Genomic DNA, 27,869 nt, shown 5'->3' on the forward strand with positions numbered 1-27,869 from the left:
CTTTTCGTCTTCAGTTTCGCTCCGTTCCGCCGTTCTCTCTTGACCACCACCCCTACTACTACCACTTTATCATTACCTTATCTACCCTACTAGTACCTTCTTCTCCTTCTTCAGCTCCATACTCCGTACTGCTGATTTAATTGTCACGACGCCCAACGCAAGCCCGACTCCTTCTCACAGCAAAACTTGATCCTCCAGCCACCCCCCCTCTCTCACAGTCTCTCTGACTCCTACTCACTCACCCGTGTACAACACATCTTACACACGCGCACACACATCCATCCCCCTTTTAGACACACACAAGCCAACCAACAAAAAGGACGGAATTCCCGTTAATACTCCGAGCGTCTTACCCCAACCCGCGCTTAAAAGCTGCTGGGCCGCTTGCTTGTTGCTTGTTAAGCTCCCTTACGGAGTACTTGCTGCAGCTGCCCGACCTGCTGGGCCGCCCCCGAATTCCAAAAAAAGAAAGACCTTCCTGCAGGGTGTCCGTCGCGTGCCGCCCTTCGCCCGCGCCCTGCCTGCCAGAAAAACCCTGACGACATTCCTGCCTACCCTCACAGGCTCACGGCCACAGTACATAACCAACCCGAACCCTTCACGCCACGCCCCCAGCCAGCCGCTGCAAAACCACCACTTGACGTTCGTCAGCCTCACTGTCGCGCAAGCGTACTCCCTTCTCGTCGTCTTGCGTCTCGTCGCTTTCCCACCGCTGCATCCGACGCGCCCACTTGGCTTCACCCGACGCTCCTTCACCACGTCTCGTACTACGGTAGCTGGGTTCAAGATGGACCACCTCCCCAAGTTTCGCAGAAAACCAAAGATCCCGACAATCTCGACCACCGACGTAAAGACCTCTCCCTCCCGAAACGGCATCGACGAACAACAGCCGCCTCAGCAAATATACCCTTCCACAACCGTCACCGTCACCGGCGGCCGATCCCCGACCCCGACCAAGCCTGGCCTGCGCAAGTCCGCTTTCCGCGGCTTACACCTGCGCAGCTCGGGCAAGCGCTTACGATCCCCTCCTCCGGCATCCCTGCCGCAGTCGCCGCCTCCCGCGATCGTCTCCCACGACGGCATCACCTCGTCCCCGAGGCCAAGAGATAAGGATGGCAGTAGTGGTGGCGTTGGCGCTGGCAACAAGGACGACTCGGCCTCGTCCGGGAAGAGCAGCCACGAAAGCTTCAGGCCCAAGTCGAGTATACCGGCCTTCTTGAACCTTTCCGTACCAGGTACGAAACCTCCGTCTCGTCGCAGACTGGGAGGCGCGGGTCGGGAACTAACTGCTGGGATCCCTGCAGATCTAGACCATAAGTTCCAGGAGCTCGTATGGCAGGAACGCAACCGTCTGGCTGCCGGCATGGCTCCCGATGCTGACGAGACCACGAAATGGGGCTCTTGTAAGCAGGTTGACATGCGCAGAGGCCCGCAAGATCGTTACTTCAACATCAAACCCTGGAACCACAACCGCATAAAGCTGCGCGTGCCCGCAGAAGAGCTCGACTACGTCAACGCCTCGACGATATCCCTCTCTTCTCCCTCAAATAAGGAGCTTCCTCCCTTGCGCTATATTGCGATGCAGGGCCCGACGGAGAACTCCCTAGACTTTGTCTGGCGCATGATTGCGGAGCAGCTCACAGATCCTGTCGTCATCGTACAGCTTACCAGCTTCTACGAGAACAACCAGGTGAAATGCTACCCTTACCTACCAATGGACGAAGAGCACGAGCCCTGGGTTATCAACGAGACTGACGGCTGGAGTGACGGATGGAGCGCTACGCTGACCTTTGACTCTCTCCTGTCCCTTGAGAACGGCGCCATCGAGGTGCGCAAGCTCCTGTTGCGTGTAGGCGACGAGGAGGAGGACCGCATAGTCTGGCACCTACTCTACACCAAGTGGCCTGACTTTGGCGTCCCCGCAGTCGACGACTTGTCCAGCTTCTTCACGCTCATGCGTCTGTCGCGCGAGTACAACACAACCTCGGAGAACCCGCGCATCATCCACTGCAGCGCGGGTGTAGGACGAACAGGCACTTTTATCACTCTGGAGCACCTGATGCGCGAGCTCGACGAGGGCGCGCTCGACGATTACGACGGTGCCGGCGAGGGCGACGACCTCATCTTTGCGACCGTCGATGCCCTCCGCGAGCAGCGCCGCAGCATGGTGCAGGCAGAGTCGCAGTACTTATTCTTGTACCAGGTGCTGCGCAAGCTGTGGCAGGAAAAGTACGACGTCGAGGACAGTGACGGGGACAGCGAGCCCGCAGCTAAGAGGCTGGAGGTTGAGGACTCGTCGACCGACTGAGTGTCGCATACCGGAAAGGACACAGCCCTAAATTTTCTCTTGTCTTTGAGTCTCTCGATTTAATTCACTTGAAGGGAGAGGAAGACTACTGGATTAATGGCCGGGGATGAAGTACGGAGATACCCCTTTTTTTCTTCTTATGGCAAGGTTGAAAGGACATAAACAACTATGATTTAATCGGCAGACTGTGGCGGCATAGCATGTGTAATTTCGACAACTTGTATACCAAAGCAAGCAACAGCATTACCAGGCGTTATGATTTGGGAGAAAGGGGAAAAGGGAGGCCAGCATTGACTAGGCGGGGAGCAAGCATATATGCCCGATGATGGAAATTGTAGGAGTATTGTGAGGCGATGGGGGAAGTTCATGATTCCGGTCATAGCAAACGCCCCTGGCTTGATACAGCGTGGAGGGCAGAAGAGGTCTATGAAGGATTTTTATCATGGTATATTCATGACGAGAAAGAAAGAGATATGGCAGGAGCAGTTGCGCTTTACATGAGTCCCAGCCCGCCTAGAGCGGACCAGATGGCTGCCCATGAACTACACATATACCCCCTCTATAAGAGCAAGAAAAGGGACAATCATCATAGAAGAAACTATTGCAAAGACTGCTTCTTTTCATTCTCAGTTCACAGCTGGAGGCTGTTGATTTCTTGTCATCCATATTCTCGCCATCTTGGCGCTGTCCTCTTTTTTACGGAAAGGCATCATGATGAATTCTCCTTGTCATGCGCGAAGGCAGAACGTCATTTTTTCGGTCAGGAAGTATACTCAGCCAGCACCTTTGATACCTACTGGTTAGTCTCTTATTCTTTTTCCTTTTCGAGGCCAGCAAGAAACCAGAACTGTTGTGTAATTACCTTTCCTTACCTTGCCTTACCTTTACCTTATCTGCATGCCTGCCTACCTGCCTGCCTGACTATACGATAGCTAAAGCAAACAAGGTTGAGCTTTTGACCAGCTTCTCTCTCATACTCCCCGGCGCAAATGTATACTCCGATAGCCCGGTCAGTCTTCCCTTGCTTCCCATTCCTTTTTCTTAGCTCACCTTACCCTATAACCAACCACCAAAAAGGCACTTCTTACCAAGCGGTAGGATCCGGATGTAGGGACAGGGGGACAAAAAGGAGGGAAGGGGAAAAGGGAAGGGGGGGGGGGGGGGAAACAGTGAATTCTTCAACGAAAAAAAGCGGGCGATCTACCGCCATCACGTTCGATTCCTGGCACTTTCTGGTGTTCCCTGTTTTATGATAGGTCATATTTCCACGGAATCGGTCTTTTTCGCAAGAGAGAGAGAGAGAGAGAGAGAGAGAGAGAGTTGGAGGGATGAAAGGATGGGTGGATATGCCGGGGATGGAGTGATTTGTAGTAAGGATGACAACGACGGCAACGTCTGTCCAAAAGACTTGTCGCTCGGAGTTGGCACCATGTCTCCGAATCCGAGGCATAGAAGAGACATCGATTAGCATGGCTGCTGCATCTCGAAGCCGAGAGGGAAGAAACAGCCAACGTGACAACGTCGGACCGACTCCAGACATACTTACCCTCGGCCGGTAGAAGACCTCGGGATGTGATGGACATCCTGCCTTCCAGTCCGCGCCTCTGTGCCTCTGAAGGGCAGTGAGAATGCGCCTTTTGCAAACGGTCAAAACCCAAAATCGCGTTTCCCCTTGTCCCCGGCATCGATAGCGGGGCTCTTTGCGCCCGTTCACGCGCTTCATCGACATTTCGACATGGCATGTCACCGTCACATGGGGGGAAAGGGAGAGCGGGCGGGAATTGCATCCCTCCCTCCATAGCGCTGACCGGTTCCGGGGACTCCCGTCTCGGTGTGAGATTTCGAACCGGGGTTGTTGGTCAGCAGCCCTCCTCTTTCCCGCGGGCCGGGTTGGTCGTGAGACGGCACAGCGGTAGAGGAGGGTTGAGGTTGAGGGGGCGGCGGCCGTCTCTGCGTCTCTGGGGTAGGTATCCGTATGGAGTTTTCGCGAAGAAAAACGAAGGGCATGGTCCCAATCCGCAGCATTCGCCTGCGAAAGTTACCGTCGTCTTGTCAGATACGGAGTACAGTGTACAAGCATTACAGATGACTGCGCGCTCAGCGGGCGGGCGAGGCCGCGCTCTATCTTTACTTCATGACCCCATGTAATGGTGACGAGAGAAATTAAGATTATGCCAGGCAGTCAGAGTGTAATGGTCCATGGGATCGTCAAGGCAGCAACGTCCAAGTCCCTATCCAACAACATCAGCCAAAAATCAGCATCATCGGTGAATGTTTCGATACTAGCAGAGTGCAGATGCTCGGCCGTCCAGAAGACTCCGGCGAGCAGATCCAACAGTCCGAACTTCTTTCCTTGTTATGAAATACAAGGGGAAAGAGTGACCGGATAAATTGAGGCACACGAACGAAGCCAACTCGCTGGGATGGTGAATCCTTGTCTTCTGCAACGGCGGATGATGAGACCCTTGTTTAACTTAGCTGGGCTAACGTCCGGTCACCGGAAGTGAAGCGGAAAGTGAGCCAGATATCAACATGCTCGGTGAATGTACGCCGAGGACTTTCTACCGAGCATTGAGTATTATCCTCCCCGTCGTGTGTTGGCTTTGGTGGAGGCCATTTCTCGCCCCCGGCTGGTGGTCAGTTGTAAGCATCTCTTGGCCGGTTTTGATGGACACAAGTGGAAAAGATGAGATGAAGGACGGCTTGGATGATCCGATGTGGACCTCGGGAGTGTGGACGATGGAGGCATTTCGGACCGGCGCGGCTAATTGAGGGCCGGTTTGTCTTGGTATTCCCGGGGTGTCGTTCTGACCGTGCCGCCGTGCTTGTTGGAGACTGCGAAAATATCGATTACTTTTGGATCACCCGCTGTCTATTATTGGCACTGAAGAATAGAAAACCACCTGTTTCTGAGGGCGTTAGACTGCAACTTTCGAAATATTCGCATGCTGCTCTGGCCCGGCAGTTGTGTGACCGTCGTTGGAACCTTCGCTTCTTCTTGAAAAGGTGGTTATTGCTAGTGCATTCCGTCAGCCTTCGGAAGTGACCAGCACCTTCTGAAAGACTCCTCGAAGATGAGCTATACGGAGTACTGCAGTGACATCCTGTGCCGTTGTTACACGGCAGAAAAGCACGGAGCATGTCGGGCTACCTGATGCGAGGTGCAACGCAACTCATCACAAGTTACGAGTTGCAGCGGTAGGGGGGTGGGGAGACGAGATGAACCAGCAAATGAGTGGCCCTTTGGAAAACCCCAGATCCAAATATGCAGCCGGCGCACGGAAGCACAAGTTGGAGGGCGCAGCCGGCTGTTCTCTTCTGCCCGCTGCGGTTCAGCCAGCGCATATGCCAGACAGTCGGCCAGCTTCCTACAGCTTGCGAGCAACACCCCAGGGTTCCAGTTCTGGGAATGATGATGTAGAGAATGCTACCGTCATGTGTAGGTTGACGTCCAGTCGCATGCGCCGTCAATCCCAGCGTGGTATGGACCATCCAGAGATGTCTGTGCGTTTTCCTTCGCTCATGACTGGCATAGAACGGCGCCGGTACGCTCCCCGAAGCGTGGGCCTGACACATGGTAGCGGCGCATTGAGAGCTGCAAGGTTGGACGGCCACACCAGCCAAAAAGAGCATCTCTCCCGTTGAGGACCGAGAGCGAGTCGATCTTCTTAACCCCGGGCTGCCCAGACGCTGCCGGCTGCTGCTCTGGAAGACGAGTCTCTTCCAAGTCGATCATCCTCGACAGTGACTGCGGTTTGATAGAAGATGGGCGGGCGCAGGAAAGGCCAAGGCGAGAGCAGAAAAGCAGAGCAAGTTTCGATTGAAGCGTTGCTTGCGTGTGCAATCAAATTTTGTACCTGCTTGAGGGTGTCCCGATGGTGTAGATAGTGATAGTCTTTCGATGCCTACCATAAGTCTCTTTGGATCCTTAATTCCGGATCACGGACGAAACTTCCCGTGAGGACCGGATCACAGAGCTTGAGCTCAGTCTGGCCAAGCGCTCAAGCGTCGCGCAGGTTTTGTAACTTAGCCCTCGCCGCCGCGGGGCCACGGAAGCTTTCCCCAGATAACTATGAGAATGGAAATCAAGGTCGGTGGAAGGTTTGGGCGGTGGACATGACAGCGAAGGTGTGTGAATGAATGTGTGTGTGTGGATGCAGGCTGATGATGGTGTGGGTGAGATGAGTTGGCCCAACGGGCGGCAGTTGGGACTAGAAGCGAGGCTGTATTGGGATTAAAGGAGGGCAAGGCTCCATACGGCAGGGGCAGTTGGTCGCCAGGAGAGAGGCCACGATCCGTGATGCAGGTTGCGAAGTGTCTTGGATGGGTGGTGTTGAGGTGAGGTCAAGTCGAGCGGTGAGACGACGTGTAGTGAGGGAGTGTAGAAGCAAGTCAGAGAGACCTTGGGATGAGATCGAGTCGGGACAATTCCTGTCAGTTGTCTGATAATCTGATTTGCGGATAAGAGAAAGCATGGATTCGAGATAAGCAGTCCAACTGTGACTTGTCCGGCAGCGCAGGTGAGGGGATCCGGGGGAAGGTAATTGCAGTGAACTGACAGCTGCGAGAGGCATGTGTTGGGTCTGAGCGTTGCTTTCCGACCAGCCGGAAGACTTCCTAAATCTCTTGATGGTTGCTGAATCTACCAAGTTTCCGCAGCGTTCTCTATGATTGTAATAACCAACAGTCAGATGGGAATTAGGTTTGGAGTAGCAGAGGGATTTGTGATTGCTACTGAAAGGTGATTGGAGAGTTGCGCAAGTGGGTGAAGAACCGGGAAATGGCGATGTTGGAAAAAAATTAGAGAGATCCCGGCCCGAAGCGACGTCGCAGCTCAGCTGAGCTGATGGAATGTCTGTCATGTAAGCCCGCCCCAAAGTAAGCGGTGACGAGGGCAATGAGGCTCCAATGCACGTCTACACCGCCGTAGCAGTATGCGGTATGACGGAGACGGCCATTATACGTAGAAAACGTGTCGTTTACTCTTTTAAGCTCAACGATGCAACAGGTTTTCATTTGTTTCCATGGGTGGTCCAAGTCTTCGTCCATGCTTGGCCCGGTGAGAGTCAGAGTCAGTCGGGACCAAGGACCAGGATACCGGTCCAACAATCACATGCTTTACGTGGGCATTTTATTTGTACTCCAAAGATGATTGAGGATCTTTGCAAAACAGGGGTTGATACTGGGGTGAAATGACGGGGCCGGATCTGAGCATGATAAATGGAAACACAAAGGATCGCAATGCCGCCGTGCTGGCGAAAAGACTTGGGATGGCTGGATTGAGTTTGCAGGCCCAGGCGGAATCTTTGTCGAGTTTCCGTAGTCTGTACGTAGATTGTGAGTGTGTCAGACATGTTTTCGTCTGGTGTTTTTGATACGTGAAATACCAATGTCCTTTTGCGGTCAAACGAGTCAAGGAAGAGGGCGCTAGTACATAATGCCGCCGGTAATGTTTCCGGAGCTGCGTAATTGAGCAATGAAGAGAGAGACTCAGGAGAAACAAATACTGCCCGTTGGGTCTTTGCTGGTTAGGGTTAGCGCCAGCCGCGTTGGAAGTTTGTAAGTGAAGAGCGAAAGGAAGACTTGGATGGCAGGCCGCAGACCAGCTTTGCGTTTCCTATCCAAGGTACGGAGTACGGGTACCTAGCTAAGATCACGATGACAAGGCGATGCGGTCAGTCGAGCAAGTCGAGAGGCAGCAATGACAACTGACAGTCAGGAGCTAAGCAGGGCTAAGGTAGGTCGGAGGGAATCAGGAAGTGCTAACCCGAGTGCTAGACCAGCTTGGGCATATGTAGCTAAGGTAGGCTGGCTGTCATTCTCTGGCGTTGGGTAAGGTGGATGTATCATGGATCAAGATGAAGGCATGGTCCGAGGCGAGTTGTGAGCGAAACACTTGAGTTTGGATAACTGAGAGGTGCAGCTTGCAATAGAGCTGCAAGGTCATTGTAAGCTGCAAGGTGAAAAGTCTGTGCTAAGGTACCTTAAGGTGAAGAAGCATGGAAGGTAGCCGGACGTCTGGGACCCTGCGCGCCTACCTTACATTACCTACGCCTGCGCCTGCCGCACTTTGCTGCACCTGCTCGTTTGCATTTGCACCGCGGCACCGCTCTTGCACTTTGCACCGATGAAGCGAAACTGGCGATCCGGTGGCGTCCAATGGCAGGTTTCGACTGGGTCCATCAGGTCAAGATTGAGAATTTAGGAATGCGCAGATGCAAAGTTGTACCTTCCACGTGAGCTCTGAACCTGTCCTGTCTGAACGGAAGGCGCGAGTGACGAGGCCCCGTCCGCTCCGTACCTACCTCAGGTCCGTACGAGAAAGAGCCCCGCATTACCTCATCCCCTCCTTCCCGACTCTCACTCGTGCGAAATCAACCCCCCAGACTGATGCGCGAACTCGACACTCGAGAGGGAAGGAGCACCTTTTGGTGAGATGGTATCCTAATTTTCCATCGGGACAACGACACACAATTGACAAGGTCTCCCATTCTATCCTCCTCACTTGCCCCATTCATCTACCAAGACCCCTATGAGTTGCCGGAAGCAACTTTTGTGACTTGTCTGGGGGCGGTCAGCAACTCAGAATACGCCTACGCCTGCCGCCTGCCGCCTGCCGCCTGCCTCGGTCGACGCCCAGGTACCCTGCATCTGAATACCCAGAAGGAAGGAAAAGAAAAGGTCCACCAGCAAACGACAGAAACACCGAGAGTCCAAACGGAACAAGCACCACAGGCCTCGATCCCCCTTTCTTGTGCCTACGAAGTACACTACTCGGCCGATGGCCGTGGCAAGACACCAAAGTTATTGAAGGTACTCCGTACCTCAAGTCGTGTACGGATACAGCTCACGTTTTGCCAAGCAGCTATTTTCATCCACTTCACTCACTGCCGTCCTCGGTCCCGTCATCACCAAGTATCGACGGGGTATCCTCACCCGCAAATCCCAAGCCAATTCGACTTGGTCTTCACCTCCATCTCCATCTCGAAAACAACTCTGCGAGCCATTCTGACCCTGCAGTGGAGCAGACTAGGACCTTGCCCGAGAACTCTCAACTGTATGCTTACAGAGCACATGGCGAGGCAATTGGCAACGTCACTAGGAAACCCGCCTTTTTCTTTGCCCGTGCCATCGTCCTGCACCACCGCATTGCACCTCACTGGCGACCGTGCACCGTTCCTGGTCCCCCCCGTTGAAAGTTCCAGCCCACTCGCTGGAATGCTTCTGGAAGATGTGGACAATTCTACCCCTCGTTTGAATTCCTTCCACTGCGCCAAGTCACATCCTAGCAAGCCTGCCACTCGCGGTCCAACTGGGTCTTTGCTTGCAGCCCTCTTGTCCACTATCCACATCCGGCCGACAGGGATATTGCTTCTTTCCGATCAAGGGGGACACTGGGAGACTGGACTGCTGCGGTGGCACGGGTGCTTCTCAGTCCAGTCAGCTGCTTGCGGTTGCGTCGGGTTTTGGCCCCCCCCATTTTCTCGAGAAAGGAAGAGGAGAACAACAAGACAACCCTGGTTTCCCACCGTCGGGTCGGGCAACAAGAGACACGAGGAAAAAGAAAGCTGAACCAGGTCAGGGACATTGGGCTCGGGATTTCTTGGAACGTCGAGATTCCCGAATACCTACCTACTCAGGAACCTGGGGGCAAAGAAAGCACTGTTCCCTACGAGGCTACAACCACCCATGACCGCAACGGAGAACGTGCGGAGTTTATTTGGCTCTGCTATGCTCTGCCCTGCCATTGCTCGTGGGAGGTTTGTCCGACTTATTCGCGAATAGCTACGCCGTGAAATACTCCGGTACGGTCCTCGGTATCTGTACCCTGGGGACCGACTTACTCTTGAATTCCTTTCATGACCACCGGCCGGACAATCTGTCTCAAACCGCCTTGCGATTCATAGTCACGACATTCGGAACTTGACCCTGCCCTAGCGCCTGCAACTCCGTTACCTTGCGGCCCGTATAATGCCTCAGTCAGTTTTGTCCCCTCCACTCTCATTTTTGGATCAGGGACGTCTGACGGAGCAGTTGCACCACAACGGCGCATCTTCCTACACGAGCGTCCGTAGTAGCTAACGTGCGGTCAAACCATGCTGTACATGCCTAGAAACTAATCAACCACTCGCAATTCCCGGCATGCCTTGGCCTCTGCGACCCCTACTCCGCCGCGAATCTCCTTTGGATGTTAGCGCACCGCTATAGAGCAACGCTTTACATACGAAGAACTCATTGTCTCCATTGAAACGACCCCATTTCCCAGCAAGGCTTCGTAGTCCGTCCCCACTGGCACGCGACGACACGACGGCTCCGGCTTATTACATACAGAGCACAGTGAGAGACAATGGGTTAGCAAATCATTGGAATTCGTCAAAGACTCAAAAAAAGACTCAAGAATCGCTAAGGTAGGCCGGGATTCCTTTGGCCAAGGTGGGTCTTCCGAGTTCTAGAGCGAGTCAACAGCCCGGCCCCATTGTCCAGGTCGTCCCACGTCTTGGTCTCCCGGGCCCGGGTCTCACGTCCACGGTGGTGTTTTCTTGTTGCCATGTTTTCGAGTCCCTGGTCGTTGCCAGTATCCAATCGCAGTTGTGTCCGAGGTCCCAGTCCCGAGCCGTCGGCAGCGACCCAAGGCCAGGTACCGATCAACTACTGAGGACCATCTGGGTGGATGAAGCCCACGATAATTGTAGGAGAATATTCATCGTCTACCTTATTGTGTATGTCACGGGGTTGTTTGTTTTCTCTGACGTGCCCCGCACCTGAAGAATCGCCTTGACTTTTTTTTCTCCGCCTCCCCCCCTCCACAGGGCCACGTTCATCCCACTCGATGAATGAAGAAATATGTGATGTGGTAATAACTAGACTGAGCTTGCCGTTGCCGCCGACCCGTTGAGGTCCTCGTCCTCGTCTTTTTCTGGTGATCTAAAAACCATCTTCAGCCACTCAGCATTGAGTCATTACTAGTGCGCGTGTCATTCTCAACCACCATTATCAAAAACCCCATCGTTGATTAGTCGCATCGGGATTCCATCGTCTCTGTCAGGAATATCGGGGTACCACTGCTAGCATATGGGACTACGCAGTAGCTCAAGACGTCGTTCACCATCTCCCGTCAGTCCCGCCTTTGGTTCCCATCGAGTCTGGCCACCAACTTCAGACTCAGACTGGGTTGCTTTACTGGCTAGCATCATCAACGACCAACCACACCAACTGTGAGCCGTCCCATCATTTTAGCCCGGTGGGCAAGACTCCAGGAGTCGCCAAAACGTCCATCAGCATCGAAATCGGCCTGCATCGCGTCCGGCCGGGACTTCCCACCCTTCTCATACGACAACGAACCTGCGCTTTCCGGGAACCCCGCCCATCGTTGTTGCTTAGTCTGGGTCTGCGTCTTCTTAGCGTTCACGGCAACAGCTCTTTGAGAGGAGGAGAAAGCAGATCACTTGTTGTCCTCGTCCTCGTCCTCGTCCTCGTCCTCACAAGTGAGTAAGGTAAGGTACCTTACCACTACCTTCCATTGTATAGTAAGCGTGGGAAGTACCTTACCCTCCGGTAGACGCTCGCTCTTTTCCTCTCGGCAACGCATCGCAGTCGCACTTGCACTTACTTGCCTTTACCTTTGGGATCGTGGCTACTGCATCCGCACCACACACCTCTCTCACACCCACTTATTCACACACCCACTCTGGACTCGCCTCTGTCTCTCTTACACACTCATTCTCATTTACTCTTTCAACTCACTCCTCACTTGCTATTCTTTTTCCTCAGACGCATACACACACTCACACGCACACGCAGGAGAGGCACAAGGTGCGCGCCCACACTCAACTTATTATTGCCGTCTCATTCGTACACCTTTTTTTTTTTTTTTTCGAGAAACACCAACTTGATTTTTATTTTCTTGCTGCGACCTGCCAAACTCTCAGGCTTGTTCTAATCACTTCTCATTCTCTCAGCCTGCGATCCCGCCATCCCGTGTGGCACCTAAAAAAAATCGCCCCCAAACGGAAGACCAAGGTGCAACAGCCGACCATTGCTGGGGTTTCTTACGACTTATTACGACAGACGACACAGCCTTTCTTTTCTCTTCCCCCCCTTCTAGGCCTGGGCTTTGATTACGCTCATCTCTTCATTGGCGAAACACAAACACGACCCGGATTCGGCCTGGGGAGAGGGAGTACGTCATGACATCCATAGTAAGTTTGTCTTCTCTCCGTGTCTCTCCTTACCTTATTGCTGCGCTGCGCTGCGCTGCCTCTTTATCTTTTCCCACCACCCAAAAAATGCCTGCCTACCTATTTCCCATGGACCATGACCACCTCGGCCAATCTGGATTGCAGCATTTCCTGCTGTCCCTGTCCGTCAAACCTGACCGACCGTCGTCGTGTTATTGGAGAGAGCCGCTCGTTCACCGCCTCACCGCTTCCCGCATATCAGTGCACATCCCCATCCTCCACATCTCCCCCGTCGCTCCCAGACACTCAGACAAGCCCGACACGAGACACCGGCAATCAGGATAGCATCCCCCACGACCGGGGCCCTGCCTGTTGCAACCGGCCTCACCTTGCCCAACTTCTCTACTCATCTCATCCCATCCTATCTATTCTCATGTCTCCATACGCCTCTACGGAGTACGGATACTCGTCCCCTAATTAGTCACCCCTCCATCTTGTCCTCCCCCATCATGTCCAATGCCCAATTCTTATTCACCACCCAGACCCCCTTTGAACTTCCCATAAGAAAGGGAGACCGCGCCGCCATGGCCTCTCCCATGCACCCTCGCCCTACATTGCCTCTCACACGTATAACTCTACCCTTGGGCGCATGACACGACTCGCTCCTATATCTTCTCGTCTTCTCTCACCTCCACGGCTGATATCAGCTGTTCCCATACCTCCTCGAGCCTTTCCTGGCATTGTCATGGCTGCACTTCTTGCTTAATATTTCTTCCCCTCCACCCTTGGCAGAGTATCTCTCTGTTGCCAAACACACCCAACCCCCAAGGCTGTTGTAGTCTCACGATGCGTGTCCCGTCGTTTGAGCATACCTTCGCCACTCCTCGCGAACACCCTGCAACCATGAACCAACCACCAGATTCGCTGTCGCTAATGACCGGCCTCCAGCTATGTCTCGCTCACTACTGTGACCAACATGGTCCGACCCCGCTTATGGTCACCGAGGGCCTGCCAGTCCCATGCACAACATGCTTCGATGATGGCGCCGCTGCTTATGCCGATCAAGATCAACTCCGACCCCGGACCAGCGCCCCAGCACCGGCTGGATCTCTCAACCAGACCGTGGCCATGTCGGATGCGTTGCGCAAAATGCACCTCAACTCGCACCGCAGTTCGTCTCTACCTGCTTCCGAAGCCGAAAACCAGATCCAGCGCGCCGCCGTGCTTCGCGCCTCTTCCGCAAACTCTACCATAAACTCGCCAGCGTCCCCTCTGTCGCCCTCCGCAATCGAGACCCCGCCCGAAAGCCCCCGCCGGATATCGGAGCAGCAGCAGCCACGACGAGATTCGAGTTTCCGCCGTACTTACGACGACTATGTTACGAAGCGCGCCGGCCCTTGCGAAAATTGCGCGCTGACGTTACCGCAACGACAGGGCGGCAAGGATAAGAACGATTTGAAGGCTGAGCGTGGTCCTACATTGCGCACTCGCGCTCCTTACGCAAGGGTATACGGGCAGGCATCGCCGCCTACTTCTCAAGCATCTTCTGCTAGCGACACCGATGGAGAAAGCCAACCCGAACGAATGCACCGAAGAGCAACGGGCTCTACGACAACGCGATCGAGCATGTCATCAGGCAGACATGTCAGCCACACCCACTACCTCGACTACACCTCAACCCACGAACCCCTCATCCCAGCTTCCTTCTCGATCGTGCGATCCTCATGTTTGCGAACACTTTCGCTAGAGACATTACCCCGCGCCCCGGCAAACCCAACCCCTAGTGCATCGCCGCAGTCAAGCAACATGCCAGCTTTTGTCACGACACACAGCGCCGGGGCAGCAGCTTCCGGGGGTCCCATATTCTTTGGCGATCCAGTCAATGGCTACACAACAGCCTACATCTTTCGTATCCCCGATATGCATGCTCGCGGCCATAAGCGTGTGTATGCATTTCTGGCTCTTAGCACACACAAAGAGAGACTGGCGATGAAGACGTTTGGCTTCATGGCTGCTGCCTTTCGTGATCTCGCTTCATGGATTCAGCAGTTGGCGGAAGCTGAGGCCGAGAAAGCTGCCGAAGCCAGTCCCCTCGGAGGCCCCCAGCACCACAGCTCTTATCCTACGATGATCAAACCTGAACGCGAAGGGCAAGACCGTGGTGGCAGCAGCTTCCTTACAGGAGGTGGCGGCTTCTCAAGAAGAATGGGCGGTGGTCCCGGTGGTGTCGCACTCAAAGCTCGAGGCCTTGCTGAACTTGTCGGCATGCCCGACTTCTTTATTGAGCTGCATGCCAAGTTTGTGAAGCTTATGCTCGAACTCGGCGTTGCGCTGAGCTCTTAGGAGCTGTAAAGGCAGCAGCACATATACGTTCACAACAGAGAATCACTGCCTTTGTTATCGACTTTGGGCAGTTGAAGACGCGATTTGTACAAGCATATCAACGTACGGATCACCTACAATCATGGCGTGGCAGGCTTAGACCGGTCTGATCTCACCGATGAAGCAGACGCGGCTGCCACGACCAAAGCAGTAATGGGTAATGATAATCGTAATCACCTTGCCCGCTGCTCGAACAGAGAGAAGGAGAGGAGGGAAAGAGAGTGATTTCAGAGGGACGACGGATATACCCCCCATTCGAGACGGCAGGCATCTCATTTGCATTAGGACTTTTTGCATTAGCGAACGGCGGCATCGCTTCCTTATCTTTTTCCAAGCGGGTTTCACGACTAAGCAGGCAGGCAGGGCATGACTTTCATAGACTTTGGGATCCCTACTTTTTTTTCCCTCTTTAGCCATGGCTTCATGATGAACGGGTTTCCTTCTTGTTATTCCTCCCCCAGATTCTTCTTCCTAAGAGTAACGACACTAGGCTTCACAACGAAAGCTTCCAGGCTCACGTCTGTGGTTAACAAGACATGGAGGAAAGGAAACGAAAAGGAAGAGCGTAAAAGGAAAAAAGGAAAATAAGGGGAAGATGGGAAAAGATCTCGAATCAATAGATGGGGATTATCGGATCCGGAAAAAGGGGTTTGGCAAAATTCAGAATTGTTACCCTGAGCAATGAGACTGACTCTATTGATGACTGCAATCCATTCTAAACTTGATCCATGACCTGTTTACGAGCGACAGAATATCAACTATAATGGCATTAAAAGAAGGTAGTCACAGTATAGTTTATACAGAATCCGTAAGGGAGGCCAAAAAAAAAAACATGTAGGCCGACTGATACGGTAATAGGATCGAGAAGGAAAGATGATATGTGATGTGGTGATCCTTTTGTTACCTATCGAGTGGAACCCCCCCCCCCCTTTCGATAAGGTATGCCCGGCCAGCCTTCCGATTGAGAGAGAGATCTCAACCGAAACTTTTCGGATGCTGCCGAGTGGTGGAGTACGGGGTGTGTTGTTTTGTTTGATGTACGATTCCTCCAGTGACGCTCGCCGAAGACGACGACGACGACGACGACGACCAAAAGCCGGTCCTCGGATATCTTCATCTGGGGATAGTTTACACAAGGTAATTTTGTATTTTGAACACCTTTTCTTCTTGACAACGTCCCACCCCCGCCCCCCATATCTGGGAGTTTTCTTCCCTCGTGCGTTTTTTGGGCTCTCTCGCACTCCCACGGCACTCACATACACACAGACTTTTAAGATAATATGAGGCAACGTCACAAGTTTACCTACGCCGGATTCGTAGTACGGGCACTTCATATTCTCTCCCCATTTTTTCCCTCTTATGTTGTGTGTGTGCCTACGCTTTGGCTACGTTCTGGATTTACGTTCCGGATAGGTTCTAGATAGGGTCTGTCTGCCCAGTCTCGACCCCAACTTGTATCAGTCAACTACAGGTGTGCTCTCAGTACTTCTGCTCATCTCATTCAAAAGAATTGCTGAGGAGAGAGGGGGATCTGGTGCAGTCGAACATCGGTGTCTGCGTTCGAGGAGGCATGGGTGGTGGGATTCCATGGCATCCAAATCTGATGCTCGACGAGATCCAGACAGCCCGACCGCGTACTCAAGGGACTTCTGATGAACGTGGCAAAATTAATGGAAGAAAGGAAGAAAGGAAGAACTCCTTTAGGTCTTAGTCACAAGCACGCATTCTCCAGCAAAGGTTTAAACATTTGGCGGCAACGCAACTTGTTTATCGAGTGTATTGTATTGTACAACGCGACGCCAAGCCTCGCTCCCCGAAGCCTTGTAAAGTCTATCCCTTGCCTTCCCAGCCGTGCCCTTCGTGACATTACATTGCCAGCCTGGCAGCAAGCCCTGTTCGTTCCTCCCACGATGCGCCGTTTCCGCCTGTGTCTGTCTTGGTCCCGGGCAACCAGTCGCTTATTTGTAGAAATCAAACTTGTTCTCGTCGCTCGTGCCTTTGACCTGGCTTGAGTAGGCATCCTCCAAATCACTCTGGATAATGTTGTAGCGGTTCTTCCGCACGGCGCGGAGACCAGCCTCCTGCATGATGGCAGCGATGACGGCACCACTGAGAGGGTCGTTGCGAACAATCAGGGAGTCCATATCGACCTCGGGAGCCAAGCTCATCTTGCTAGCAATGGTGGAGAAAATGAGACGACGCTCGCGTCTGTCTCTCAAGCTAGGGAACTCAATCTTTCGGTCCAGACGACCGGGACGGAGGAGGGCAGGGTCGAGCGTGTCGGCTCTGTTCGTGGCCATGATGACCTTGACGTTGGCGGTCTGGTCGAAACCGTCCATTTGGTTGAGAAGCTCGAGAAGGATACGCTGGACTTCACGGTCGGCACCAGTCTGCGCATCGAAACGTTTCGTCGCAATGGCGTCAATCTCGTCAATGAAGATGATGGCGGGGGCGTTCTCGCGGGCCATGCGGAAGACATCGCGGACCATGCGAGGACCCTCACCGAGATACTTCTGAACAAACTCGGATCCGACAACACGAATGAAGTTCGCCGTCGTGGAGTTCGCCACAGCCTTGACCAGCATCGTCTTTCCTGTTCCCGGAGGACCGTAGAGCAAGACACCGCGAGGGGGGTCAATACCGATCTGCTTGTAGAGGTCGAAGTGCGTCAACGGCAGCTCGACAGCCTCGCGGATCTCTTGCTTCTGCATATCCAAACCACCAACATCGGCGTACGTCACATCGGGCTTCTCGTCGGCGCCAAGCATGGCAATAGACGAATCGGCTTCGGGAGGGAGGATGTCCACCAGGGCGTTGGAGTGGCGGTGGAGGGCGACGGAGGAAGAGGGCTTGAGCTTCTCGCGGTCGAGGGTAGAAAGGATGCGGACGACATAATTCGAACCGGTGGAAGACTGTACGATTCCGGTGCTTTGATGAGTTAGCATTGTTGAGCTCGAAACGGGAGCTGGCTGCGGGGTCTGCATACTTCTGGTCGATGGCCTCCATAAACTGCCCGATCACCAAAGGAACACTCTGGATTCGCTTGATCTCCTCTTGAGCCCGGACAAGCTCGCGCTTCAGACTCCTACACCAGCGGGTCAGCAAACCAGACGACATACGCCTTGATCGTGCGAGTATCGCACCTCTGCTCATCCTTGATGTACTCCTCCTGCAACTGGATATACTCCAGCTGTCTTTGCAACTTCTTCAATGTGGCATAGTCGTCACCTCCTTCCGTCGCGATGCCCTCGAAGTTCTCGATACTAGGGATTGTTGAGGGAGCTGTCTTCTTGTGAGGGGCGACTTGGTTGGCCGGGTTTTCCACCAAGACGTCACCCATTGTGTCGGATATTTGGGGGGATTAAAGGCGTGTGATAAGGAGTTTCGGTACTCGAGATGACTCGAAGTTCGTAGAGGATGTGAGTTCGCGGGGGATGGGCGGTGTCGTTGACGATGGCAAGGTTGTTGATTTCAAGCTGGGTGGTGGTAGTGCTTGCTGTGCTCGAGCTTGCCTGTAGGCGTCAATCGGATACGCATGCAGCCTCTCAGCCCAGCCCAGCTTAGTCAGGAATCTGGTCGAAGCTTCATAGTCACGTGTTGACGGGATACTAGGCAGGCCCCCACTGGACACTCTTTGGCTGATTGATTGGCTCAGCAGAGGACCTGGAGCAAGGCGAAGTGCCTGCAGCACGTTACCCAGACTGGAGGCAGCGGCGACCTCCGATTGGCTTTGGTGTGGGGCCGCCTACCCCCATGTACTGTGGAGACGGCACAGAATCCCTGCCATGATGATGTGAGGGTCTCTCCCGCAATTCCACTGTTAGAGTCGTCGGTGAGTGTCACCGTCGGTCCTTAGCACGGCCTGCTACTCCGGCACCTATCTCTTATCAAACCCCCCCCATGGGATGATGTGTTCACCGGCCGGGTGCCTCGTTGGGCCTTCGTCCAGGAAGCCGACCTAGCACTGTACAGTCACAGGCACTCCTTCTCTCCATTCTGTACCTCTAATCCCACTTCTGACTCCTTCAACATCTGCTTCACTTTGACGCTGCACTGCTTCTCTACCATACATGACCTGCCTTCCGGTGTGCGTTCTCTCGTGCTTCCCTTCGATCTCTCTGACTGCTTTCAATCACTCTTGAACGTTATCGTCTCATCTTGCTTGGGTCTTCCCGCTGTTCCCCTCCGAAACTACATACATCATGTCGTCGTCGATTGCAATCCCGATGACCCCGTCGTCGGCCAACACATATCACCACCACCAGTCACCCCAGGTCCGGGGTGCTGCTAGCTCTTCCTCGTCTACATACTCCAGTTCGCCTCAAACGTCTTCCCCGACTTCCATTCAGAAGCGAAAGATGGTCCATGAACGTCGTCCCAGCCTTCTCAGTAAGTCATCCCACTTTGCTCTGAAGCTACACAGCCCGGACCTGCAGCCTTGCCCGACATGCCTGTCTCGGACTCGTACATGTCAACTTGGGACCTTTGCTCACATCATGGACAGGCTCCGCCTTGTCGAAGCAGGAAAGCACCGTTATCAACATCGGCGAACCAAACGGAACTCCCCGCCTTGTAAGACCACTCTCGCCCCCCTCAGAGAACGCATGCTAATATGTCATCCAGATCACCTACCTCTCCTCGAGCCAGGGCTTTGCGTGGAACCCAGGTGAGCAAAGGTTGCCCCGGCCTGTACTCCCGTCACTTGCTGACCACTTTGTCCAGAGATCTTCCTGCCGTCGTATGTCGATTGCGACTACACCCCGCTCGAGAACCGACGGGAGCCCGTACACGAGATTGTCCTCAGCGACGAGGAGATCAACAACATGTTTCCCCAATAACGGCGCCCCACAGAGACGGCCATGACGCTACACATGAACATCTACGTCCTGAGCGCTTAGACCGACGATTCTCACGAGACACATTTTCTTTCCACATCACGGCGTCTGGCCACGACCTGTACCCCCTCCGACTCTTTTACATCATTTTATCAGACTGCTTTACGAACGAACCGCCACGGCAAATGGGCCCATGTTCGATCCGGATACGAACGTGCATGGGAGTACACCAAGTGGAAACACAGTACAAGTCGCATTTCCTTCATCTCGACATCGAGGAGCTATTAGTGACACCGGCCTTTGGGAATCATCGGGGGAGTTGGGATTGTTTTGGCGAGACGGGTTTCATTGACTCAAAGTACATTTCTTATCTGTTTGTTGCCGTCTGCTTTTCTTTTGGATTGGGGCGTTCCACGGGATTGCAAGCACATACCCTCCTCGATCGTGTACTATGCCGCCATTACCGCGGGTTTCCCTTTTCATTGATTTCCCACCAGTTCCATAGTTCAATAGCGTCACAAGGACACTATTCAAGTCAAAAGCCGTCCGCCACCGTGATCCACACAATGTCCTGATTTACGGCGTACATTTAAGCCTATCAAGCATAATCCTGTTTCTCGCTTTCTACGAGAGTTCGGGCAGCCAAGGTAGTGCAAGCCCGCCAGGTACCACGTCAGGGTCCACGGGTACCATCGGAGTAATTGGGCAGACCGGCTGATAACCAACCACCTGTCTCGCAGCCACTGGGCGAGTACATGCCTTACTGAGAGCCCAACAGTCACAATCATTGAATGAGTGCAAACAGTACCATGTTGATCTTCGAAAATCGCTGAAACGGACCTCCTTCAACTTCTGACTCGAAACCTCTGGTCTCTGGTCACCGTTAGCCCCCCTCCTCCCGGCGCACTGTCGTCGGTGTGGCCTGTTTGGACGCCATTCCGTCCCAGATGGCGTTCTGAGAAAGAGGGTCCAGTTGGCTCCAGACCGCGGAGGACCGCCAATACCGCAGGCTACCGCAGGCCCGGCGCTACTGTACTGTACCTTCACCGCACACACCCGAAGGACCAACAACGCCATGGCACCTAAACCCCTTCCAAGCAAAGCAAGCTCCGCTTTCGCCTTGGGCTTTGCCCGTCTTGGGAAGGGGAACCCCACGTTTGTGACATGGGAATATGGGTGGTGTACGGAGTAAGTGCGATGGCATTCATCATTATCCTTTGGCTTTCCCGTGCTCGTTGGTTTGCGGCGAATTCCCAGGTCGATGGAGACATATGAGTACGGCAACAATACACGCTCTGGGAAGAAGAACAGCAAGGTAAGAAAGGTCTGGGAAAGACGTTCCGGTTTCTTCCCCCCGCTGAGCACTGAGGTGTGTGCCGCACCGTGCCGGTTTATTTCTCACCTTGATAGGTGACACAAAACAGCGTTTACCCCAGCTGCATCAACCAGCTGAACCATCCCGTAAACCCTCGCCCCGCAATTCCCTCATGGTGCGAATGTAAGCGTACGGATCTGTATGGATAAGAAACGGCAGTCTTGAAAGTCCTTGAATGCCCTTCCCCTTGATTTTGATTCGATGGTGCGGTAAATTCGTCTATCCTCTTGTTCCCTCCCCCATGCAGGTCCGTCCCAGTTTCGCAGTCATAGCGCCGAGATGCATCGTCCCAGACGGACGGAGGGGGAACGGACATCCAGCAAGAAATGCCAAGTTTGAGAGTACCTTCCGCCGTTCAAGGTCGAACAAAAAAAAAAAAAGAGTTTGAGCCATTTTGCCTGCATTGTGCTACCTACCTAAGCAACAATCTTGTACGGAGCACGACATAGGATATCCGGTTCGGCCGGGAAGCATGAGTTGTTGGATGAATGTGTATGGGCAGGGAAAGTTTGTGATGCTATTTTGAACATGGTGGTCCGGCTGGTGCCGGAAACACACCTACACCATCCGACACCGAACCGGTCGTCATTCTTCATGTCTCTCATATATTGACTATTGACGTCGATCACCTTCTCGCCCATCCCTTTGAACAAGATCCGAACCGTGGGACCGCTGCACCTCGTGACCTTGGCGGATGATCCCATACCATACTCTCTTTTCTCCCCTTGCAGCATTCATGCAATGCATGAAGGCAAAGCGGTACCATGTAGGTAAAACTAAAAATCGGGGGGGGGGGGGGCTTTCTTTTCTGGTGATGCTTGTCCCGCACAGTGCCACCGCCCATCATTCCCTCTCAAAGGTGAACGGAACAGGTTCTCCTGGTCTGTGTTCCACACCGAGCCATTCGCTGGGCCTCTTCGGAGTGACTGTCCGATCTCGGCAGTTCTCGGGGCTGGCTCGCTGGCGTTGCATTGGGATCGATTCAGTTAGGTCAAGCCTCAAGGTACCTTTGGTTCTGGAGTCTGGAGAGCGTCACATGTCGATAAGGCGATAAGATAGAAATGCACTAGCCTCTGATAAGACCAACTACCTTACGAGGTGGGAAAGCACAGATCAGATCGGACGACGGGCTCGACGCGCACCGATGGGGGGACGACTGACCGGGGTGAGGTCGAACTGCGACCGTACTGTTGTCAAGCAAACCAGGCGCAAGTAAACACCCACACCGAGACATACACATCCCACCACAACTTAAACCCCCACTACCCACGACGCGCCAAAACGTCGCGAGACAAATCGAACTCGAGGAATTCCCCCTCCAAAAGGGGTATTCAAGAACCTTCAACACAAATCGCCCTATCTAAACCCTCTAGGATATCGCTCGACGTGTTAGTGAGAAAGAGAGAGGGAAAGAAAAAATAAAGACCAGGAAGAGAGAAGGGGGGAAAAAAAACGGAAACAAGGAAACAAAACAGAGCCATGGAGGACGCCCACAGGAAAATCGAGCTGCAATCCCGCGACGACCTCGCGTACCTTCTCACCAACGTCCGGCGCGCCGCGCAGGAACAGCTCGACAATGCGTTTCCGCACATCGAGGGCAGCAATGCGCAAGAGGACGAGCTGCGGGCGCCTATTGAGCGTCTAGTCAACGAGGTCAGACTACCACGAACCCGTCTTAACCCTTACCTTGCCGCAGACCTTCGCTCTCTCGCGGTCACGGCCTGTTGAATCTCTGTTTTGGTGTTCTCTTCTTCATCGAGACAGAAGAAAGCGAATAACTCACGCCCCCCAAGATCCACGCTAACATCATCTCCCACAATACAGTACATCGACAAAACATTCACCTACGCAGCCCCAAACCTCTCCATAAACGGCATGGACACCGACCCCGCAACATTCCTCTCAAACACAGGCCCCTCCGACGAACCAGAAGAAGCCTACGAACCCTGGGACGCCCGCCTCCGCCAGCGCGTCGAAGACCTCGCGCGCGAAGAAGAAGACCTCCTCAACGAGATCGCCGCCCTCAAAAAATCCGTCCCCGGCGCCATCGCGACCGCGACGACAAACGAGTTCAAAGCCGCCGCCGCCGCGGACGAGGCCGCTTTCGAGGCTGCTAAAAAGTTGAAAGAGGACGAGGCGAGGGAGATGGAGGCCGAGGTGCTCCCGCTTGAGGCGATGGAGAGGAGGGGCGAGGTGAAAGAGGCTTTTGGCGGCGCGGTGGGCGGGTTGGGGAGGTTGAAGAAGACGATGCCTGCTACTGTTGCCAAGATGGAGAGGGCGAGGGTTGCGGGGGAGTATACTGTGACAGAACGGTCATGAGGGCATTTTGCGGTGTGAGACTTTAACCTCATGGGAGTTTTAAGGCGTTGGGAGCTTATACCACAACAAAGGGCATTCTGCGAGGCAGCTGATTACCCATGGGCAGTGTTTAGTACTTTGTGCTGGATTGCAGTCTAATAAAGTCTGGAAAGCAAAAGGCTGATGGTCTCCTTTTTTTTGCGAGCATGCCATCCAAGGGGGTCCATTGATCAAAATGAAAGTATGTATAATGTGAAATAGCAAAGGTTGCCAGGATCAACACGTGTATGAGCGGTTCTAAGAAAAGATGCTCTTGTTTTTAGGTAGCCACCCCCGTCTTCCACCCATCCCAGTGTCTTTCTTCACCTCGAGACACAACACCACATTTGTCAACGCCTTCTCTCTAACTGCTCATCCGGCAGCGCCACTCTCAAATCACAACCTCAATTCCAATGCACGCAGATTTCCTAAAAAAGGCAGCGCTTATGCCGCAGCAGGAGCCTTGGCGTCAGCAGTAGCAGCAGCCGCAGGAGCGGCAGCGCCGGCAGCGGGAGCAGAAACGGTCTCACCGCCCTTGTTCTCAATGACGTCGCCGCCGGCAGCGGCCGCGGCCTTGGCCTCGGGCTTCTGCCACCAGGGCTCCTTGGTCCACTCGGCCTCGTGCCACGGGCCGGCGTCGCTGAGCTGGCAGCCACCCTGGCACTCGCACTTGCCACCAAGAGACTTGGGCAGGTTCTCGGCAGGGATCTGGTTCAGAAGCTCCTTCTGGTAGCCGGAGCCGAGGATGTTGATCTTGGAGACGGTGACGGGGTCGAGCCAGCCCTTGACGACGGACCAGACGGTGGAGAAGCCCCAGGGAGCGTTGATCATGTAGAGCTTGCCGAGACGCTCAGGGTAGTAGTTCTGGGAGACGACGGAGGCCTGCTTGACGTAGCTGTAGACCTGGGGGACGCGAGTGATGGTGACGCCCTTGAGGTCCATGATGGTGCAGCACGTCTCGACGAGGTGGTTGGATTTGCGGGAGCAGGCGGGGAAACGGGGGTCGGCGCACTTCTCGTACTCGACGGCCAGGTTGGTCAACATGCGCTCGGCGGTAGTGATCTTGTACATGGCGTTCAGGTCGATGCCACCGAGCTGCTCAACGTAGACGGGGCGGCCATCCTGTGAAGTAGTGCGTTAGTGGGTGATTCTTCTGGGCAGGTTGTCACTTGCTCCAGGCCGCGTACCTTGTCGGTCTTGTGGTAGTACTGGGGGTAGAACTTGAACACCTCCTCCTTCTCGGGGTATTCCCAGGTCGGCACGGTGTTGTCAAGCTTGGTTGTTTTCCGCCAGGTCTCGAAGTCGACGAACCTAAAGCAGATCCGTTAGCTATCTGTTGCACGATCTGATGTGGAAGACAAGACACCGCTTACATCTGCTTGGCGAGGTTGACATCGAACTTGCGGGCGCGGAGGAAGCGCAGCTATCATTCAGCTGTTAGTACTCTGGATAAGAAATTCGCGGGCATCTCTATCGCTGCCTGTCTGCCACAGGATGGGAGTGAATACCAGAGTCAGGGTGTCGAGGCGCTTGTCGTAGCCATCCGACTCAAGCATCAGGCGCAGCTGGGCGACCTGAGCCTTCTGCTCGGGGGTGAGGTGGCCAGGGTGACCGTTGGCCGCCGTCTGGGCGACGGTCGGGTAGTCGTACTGGTCGTACTTGGGATCGAGTTCTTGCTGCGACATGGTGGGGGTTTTGTTCTAGGGGTCTTCGCGTTGACGAGGAAAGAAGATCGGTGTAGCTAGAGGGATTTTGCAGAGCCCTCCAAAAAAGGAAAAGAGAGAGGAAAGAAGCGGGGTGGAGGAGAGGTGATGGGATTCGGAGACAATAGGACAACGGCAACAAGTTATTTGTCCTGAAGAAAGTTGCCAACCAGGATTGTAGGTGTTTAGGAGAGAAGAGCTGGTTGTGGGGAAAGGTAAGGGAAAGGAAGATCTCTAGCGGGAAAGTAGGGGAGGCTTGGGAAGTCGAATTAAAGTGAACCTGCTGGCAGAATGCCAAAAATCGTCATAGCGACCGGTCCCGCACCGCTGTTGCCCCTGGCTGCCCCTCACGAATTGGGCTCTCCCGTCGAACCTAGCCGGCCGTCTACACCGCACTTACGCAGCTACGGATACGCACCCACTGTGCCACGCCTGCCACGGCACCCGCATCTTATTAATTTACGAAGTACGTATGTCCTTCTACCACAGCCCGGCCTTACGTAACGATCTGGATTTCCACCCACGAGCACCCAGAGCCGCTGTAGATTGGTGCAGTCTGCCACCTCATGCCCAACATCGTCTCAGATCTTAGCTTGCGGGCGTTGTTCTCGGTTGTCATGATTCGGTCACGGTCAGCTGCACCGGACCAGCGCCGGTGGTATCGAGATGGCGGCTGATCCAAATGGCTAAAACTTTCCTTACTAAGTTTAGCTACCCTCGGACGGATTTCTGACAGGTTGGCCACCAGGGATTAAACATCATACGTGCATAGCTATGTTGTGACGCTGTACTGGTAGCCAGCGATCTGGCACAGCACTAACGAAAACCTCCAAGTTCGCTTTCGTGATCGTTACAATGCCATAAAGGGGTATCGATAATTGAAAGCCTTCAGCCACGACCTCGAAATTAAATCATCTACGGATACGTGACCCTGGTCGGGATTCGTAAGCCTACAGGGCTATTACTTGAACCAACGGCCCAACGACCCGGGTCGTGTTGTGGAAAAACCAGAGCTGTTGGTTTATGCTGTGCCGTCAAATTGCGGTTGTGCAAGGAGTGGCAGAACAACATCGAGTTGTATTTTTGTTTGGTATCGAGCTTTTCGCTTTTTCAACTGCCAGCCTTGTCCTCGTCCTTTTCCTTCTTGATATCCTTTCCTTCTTCCTTGTCTTTCCGCTTTTGAACCACCTCCCAGTTGTATACTCTCGCGATGGCGACTTCCATAGTCTGTGAATGATTAGTATGCGCGATCGAGCCCGTCTCGTCTGGGTGCCAAATGTTACCGTGATCTGCTCTCTTAGGAAATCCAGGTCCTCCTCGCAGTTTGATAAGCTCGTTTTTGCCGTTGATAGCTTGGACTCGAGTAGAGTCTCGGCTTCGTCGACGGGATACGACAACATAACATTTGCCTGTTGTACAGTCAGACTTTCAAACCCATGGCATCGTCAAGTGCGGAGCAGTCATTGTCATACGCCTAGCCAAATGTACACCTCTTCGGTGGGCGGGATCTTTGCTTTGGAGTAGAGCGTATCGTTCAGCTCGAATGTCGTCTCGATCGGTTCATCGTCGTCCTATCTCTTATGTCAGCGCCTCCTGTCAAGAAATGCATCCGTGAGCGGCTGGTTACCTGTCTGAGCTTCAGAAACCGGACAGAGTCGAGCGTCTTCTGGATATCGGGGATCTTGTCGTTCAGTCCAGCCATCCTCTTCTGAAGATTCAGCTCCATGAACTGGTATTTCCTGCGCAGAAGAATGATGTGTTACCAGCTGTTCCCCATGTGCCTAGCCTGGCCTTGCCATTCCCGGTAGCCTCGTTCGATGCGTCGGGTTGAAGTTCTGGTGTGGCATGACCAGCCCACCCGGCGGGCGGGCGAGCGGGCGCATGGGCGACTCACGAAATCATCTCCTGGAAGTTGCGCATCGTCGGTTCGACATCTTCGCGGGTTGTGACGTAGTCCTCGACCTTGTCGACGAACGGCGCCTTGGGGATGCCTCGAGGGTTGCTGGGCGTGGCGTCCTTGCTGTGCGTGTGGTTGAAAAATTATGGTCAGCTTTGTGCGCGGCAACGAACGAGGTCGAGGATACATACACAGCCGTCTCCGGCTTCTTTCCCGCTGCCGACATTGTGAAAATTGAGCTGATGTTGGTAGGAACTCGCGATTTTTCATAACGGTGTGGAGGGGGAGCTGCAGTGACGGTACCGCCCAATCTACGGTGGCCTGTTCACCGAGGTGAGGGGTCAAGGTACATGCTTGGTGGGGTAGCTCCCACTACCTCGACCTTGGGTCACGCAGCTGTCACCGCTGACCATTATAGCAATCATCAGTCTGGCATTCATTATAATGGCGTCTCGAACTTTGGAAACAGGTGACAGATGAAGACGAATACAATAATCTTGATTGGTTGTATACACATGGTGAGACTTTGATACCAGTAGAGGCTTCGGCTACTTGCACTCAACCCTAGCTTGTGGCAGGAGGTCACTTCGAAACAGTTTGCAGCATACTGGAGAATTCAAGACCCAGTCTACATCTTGATATGAACTCATAAAAAGCTTAGGCTTTAAAAGATGAGGAAACTAGGGAAGGCCTCGCCGACCTCATAACCACGCTGCCGCGCTTAACCAGCTTACTCATCAAGGTGAAGCCTCACCGCCGCCATAAACGGCTTAGCAGCAGCACGCCATGACCGCCCTGCATGTCCCCACAGACAGCTTGCCTTATCTGTGTCTGGGGGGTGGCTTCTTGATAAA

General features: G+C 53.9%; 10 protein-coding genes across 10 annotated transcripts; 4 read left to right on the forward strand and 6 right to left on the reverse strand.

Annotated features, from left to right (window-relative positions):
- Positions 1-787: 787 nt before the first annotated feature.
- Positions 788-2,308, forward strand: BDZ83DRAFT_586547 (protein-tyrosine phosphatase; the record flags this gene model as incomplete). The annotated part of the gene is made up of 2 exons (XM_060505962.1): positions 788-1,235; positions 1,305-2,308. The coding sequence occupies 2 exons, from the start codon at positions 788-790 to the stop codon at positions 2,306-2,308; spliced, it is 1,452 nt and encodes a 483-aa protein (XP_060360925.1).
- A 1,002-nt stretch (positions 2,309-3,310) lies between these two features.
- BDZ83DRAFT_28013 (uncharacterized protein) lies at positions 3,311-4,500 on the reverse strand. Its single transcript, XM_060502127.1, has one exon. The coding sequence runs from the start codon at positions 4,035-4,037 to the stop codon at positions 3,393-3,395; it is 645 nt and encodes a 214-aa protein (XP_060360926.1). The 5' UTR covers positions 4,038-4,500; the 3' UTR covers positions 3,311-3,392.
- Positions 4,501-5,422: 922 nt separating this feature from the next.
- Positions 5,423-6,230, reverse strand: BDZ83DRAFT_28001 (uncharacterized protein). Its single transcript, XM_060502126.1, has one exon. The coding sequence runs from the start codon at positions 5,939-5,941 to the stop codon at positions 5,492-5,494; it is 450 nt and encodes a 149-aa protein (XP_060360927.1). The 5' UTR covers positions 5,942-6,230; the 3' UTR covers positions 5,423-5,491.
- Positions 6,231-13,389: 7,159 nt separating this feature from the next.
- Positions 13,390-14,829, forward strand: BDZ83DRAFT_586623 (vesicle coat protein; the record flags this gene model as incomplete). The annotated part of the gene is made up of 1 exon (XM_060505965.1): positions 13,390-14,829. The coding sequence occupies one exon, from the start codon at positions 13,390-13,392 to the stop codon at positions 14,827-14,829; it is 1,440 nt and encodes a 479-aa protein (XP_060360928.1).
- A 1,997-nt stretch (positions 14,830-16,826) lies between these two features.
- Positions 16,827-18,208, reverse strand: BDZ83DRAFT_755730 (26S protease regulatory subunit 6B; the record flags this gene model as incomplete). Its single annotated transcript, XM_060514658.1, has 3 exons — positions 16,827-17,796; positions 17,855-17,953; positions 18,012-18,208. The coding sequence occupies 3 exons, from the start codon at positions 18,206-18,208 to the stop codon at positions 16,827-16,829; spliced, it is 1,266 nt and encodes a 421-aa protein (XP_060360929.1).
- Positions 18,209-19,070: 862 nt separating this feature from the next.
- BDZ83DRAFT_586630 (uncharacterized protein) lies at positions 19,071-19,706 on the forward strand (the record flags this gene model as incomplete). The annotated part of the gene is made up of 4 exons (XM_060505966.1): positions 19,071-19,257; positions 19,373-19,440; positions 19,492-19,534; positions 19,591-19,706. 4 exons carry the CDS (start codon positions 19,071-19,073, stop codon positions 19,704-19,706), a joined length of 414 nt encoding a protein of 137 aa, XP_060360930.1.
- A 335-nt stretch (positions 19,707-20,041) lies between these two features.
- Positions 20,042-20,910, reverse strand: BDZ83DRAFT_28159 (uncharacterized protein). The gene has a single exon (XM_060502136.1). The coding sequence runs from the start codon at positions 20,778-20,780 to the stop codon at positions 20,328-20,330; it is 453 nt and encodes a 150-aa protein (XP_060360931.1). The 5' UTR covers positions 20,781-20,910; the 3' UTR covers positions 20,042-20,327.
- Positions 20,911-22,438: 1,528 nt separating this feature from the next.
- On the forward strand, positions 22,439-23,628 carry BDZ83DRAFT_28185 (uncharacterized protein). Its single transcript, XM_060502138.1, has 2 exons — positions 22,439-22,731; positions 22,903-23,628. Exons 1-2 carry the CDS (start codon positions 22,558-22,560, stop codon positions 23,395-23,397), a joined length of 669 nt encoding a protein of 222 aa, XP_060360932.1. The 5' UTR covers positions 22,439-22,557; the 3' UTR covers positions 23,398-23,628.
- A 231-nt stretch (positions 23,629-23,859) lies between these two features.
- Positions 23,860-25,100, reverse strand: BDZ83DRAFT_586560 (CRAL/TRIO domain-containing protein; the record flags this gene model as incomplete). The annotated part of the gene is made up of 4 exons (XM_060505963.1): positions 23,860-24,537; positions 24,603-24,726; positions 24,789-24,838; positions 24,924-25,100. The coding sequence occupies 4 exons, from the start codon at positions 25,098-25,100 to the stop codon at positions 23,860-23,862; spliced, it is 1,029 nt and encodes a 342-aa protein (XP_060360933.1).
- Positions 25,101-26,228: 1,128 nt separating this feature from the next.
- On the reverse strand, positions 26,229-27,241 carry BDZ83DRAFT_755734 (prefoldin subunit; the record flags this gene model as incomplete). The annotated part of the gene is made up of 6 exons (XM_060514659.1): positions 26,229-26,345; positions 26,402-26,527; positions 26,591-26,689; positions 26,746-26,857; positions 27,013-27,138; positions 27,207-27,241. The coding sequence occupies 6 exons, from the start codon at positions 27,239-27,241 to the stop codon at positions 26,229-26,231; spliced, it is 615 nt and encodes a 204-aa protein (XP_060360934.1).
- Between the last annotated feature and the right edge of the window lie 628 nt (positions 27,242-27,869).

Source organism: Colletotrichum acutatum (genome assembly GCF_030867785.1).
Source record: "Colletotrichum acutatum strain CBS 112980 chromosome Unknown BDZ83scaffold_107, whole genome shotgun sequence".
Classification (NCBI taxonomy): Eukaryota; Fungi; Ascomycota; class Sordariomycetes; order Glomerellales; family Glomerellaceae; genus Colletotrichum; species Colletotrichum acutatum.

Coding starts and splice junctions, on each gene's coding strand:
- BDZ83DRAFT_28013 (XM_060502127.1), bottom strand. CDS start 4,037: ATGTCGATGAAGCGCGTGAACGGGCGCAAAGAGCCCCGCTATCGATGC.
- BDZ83DRAFT_28001 (XM_060502126.1), bottom strand. CDS start 5,941: ATGCTCTTTTTGGCTGGTGTGGCCGTCCAACCTTGCAGCTCTCAATGC.
- BDZ83DRAFT_28159 (XM_060502136.1), bottom strand. CDS start 20,780: ATGGCGTTGTTGGTCCTTCGGGTGTGTGCGGTGAAGGTACAGTACAGT.
- BDZ83DRAFT_28185 (XM_060502138.1), top strand. CDS start 22,558: ATGGAGGACGCCCACAGGAAAATCGAGCTGCAATCCCGCGACGACCTC. Junction 22,732..22,902: donor TTGAGCGTCTAGTCAACGAG/GTCAGACTACCA, acceptor CCCACAATACAG/TACATCGACAAAACATTCAC.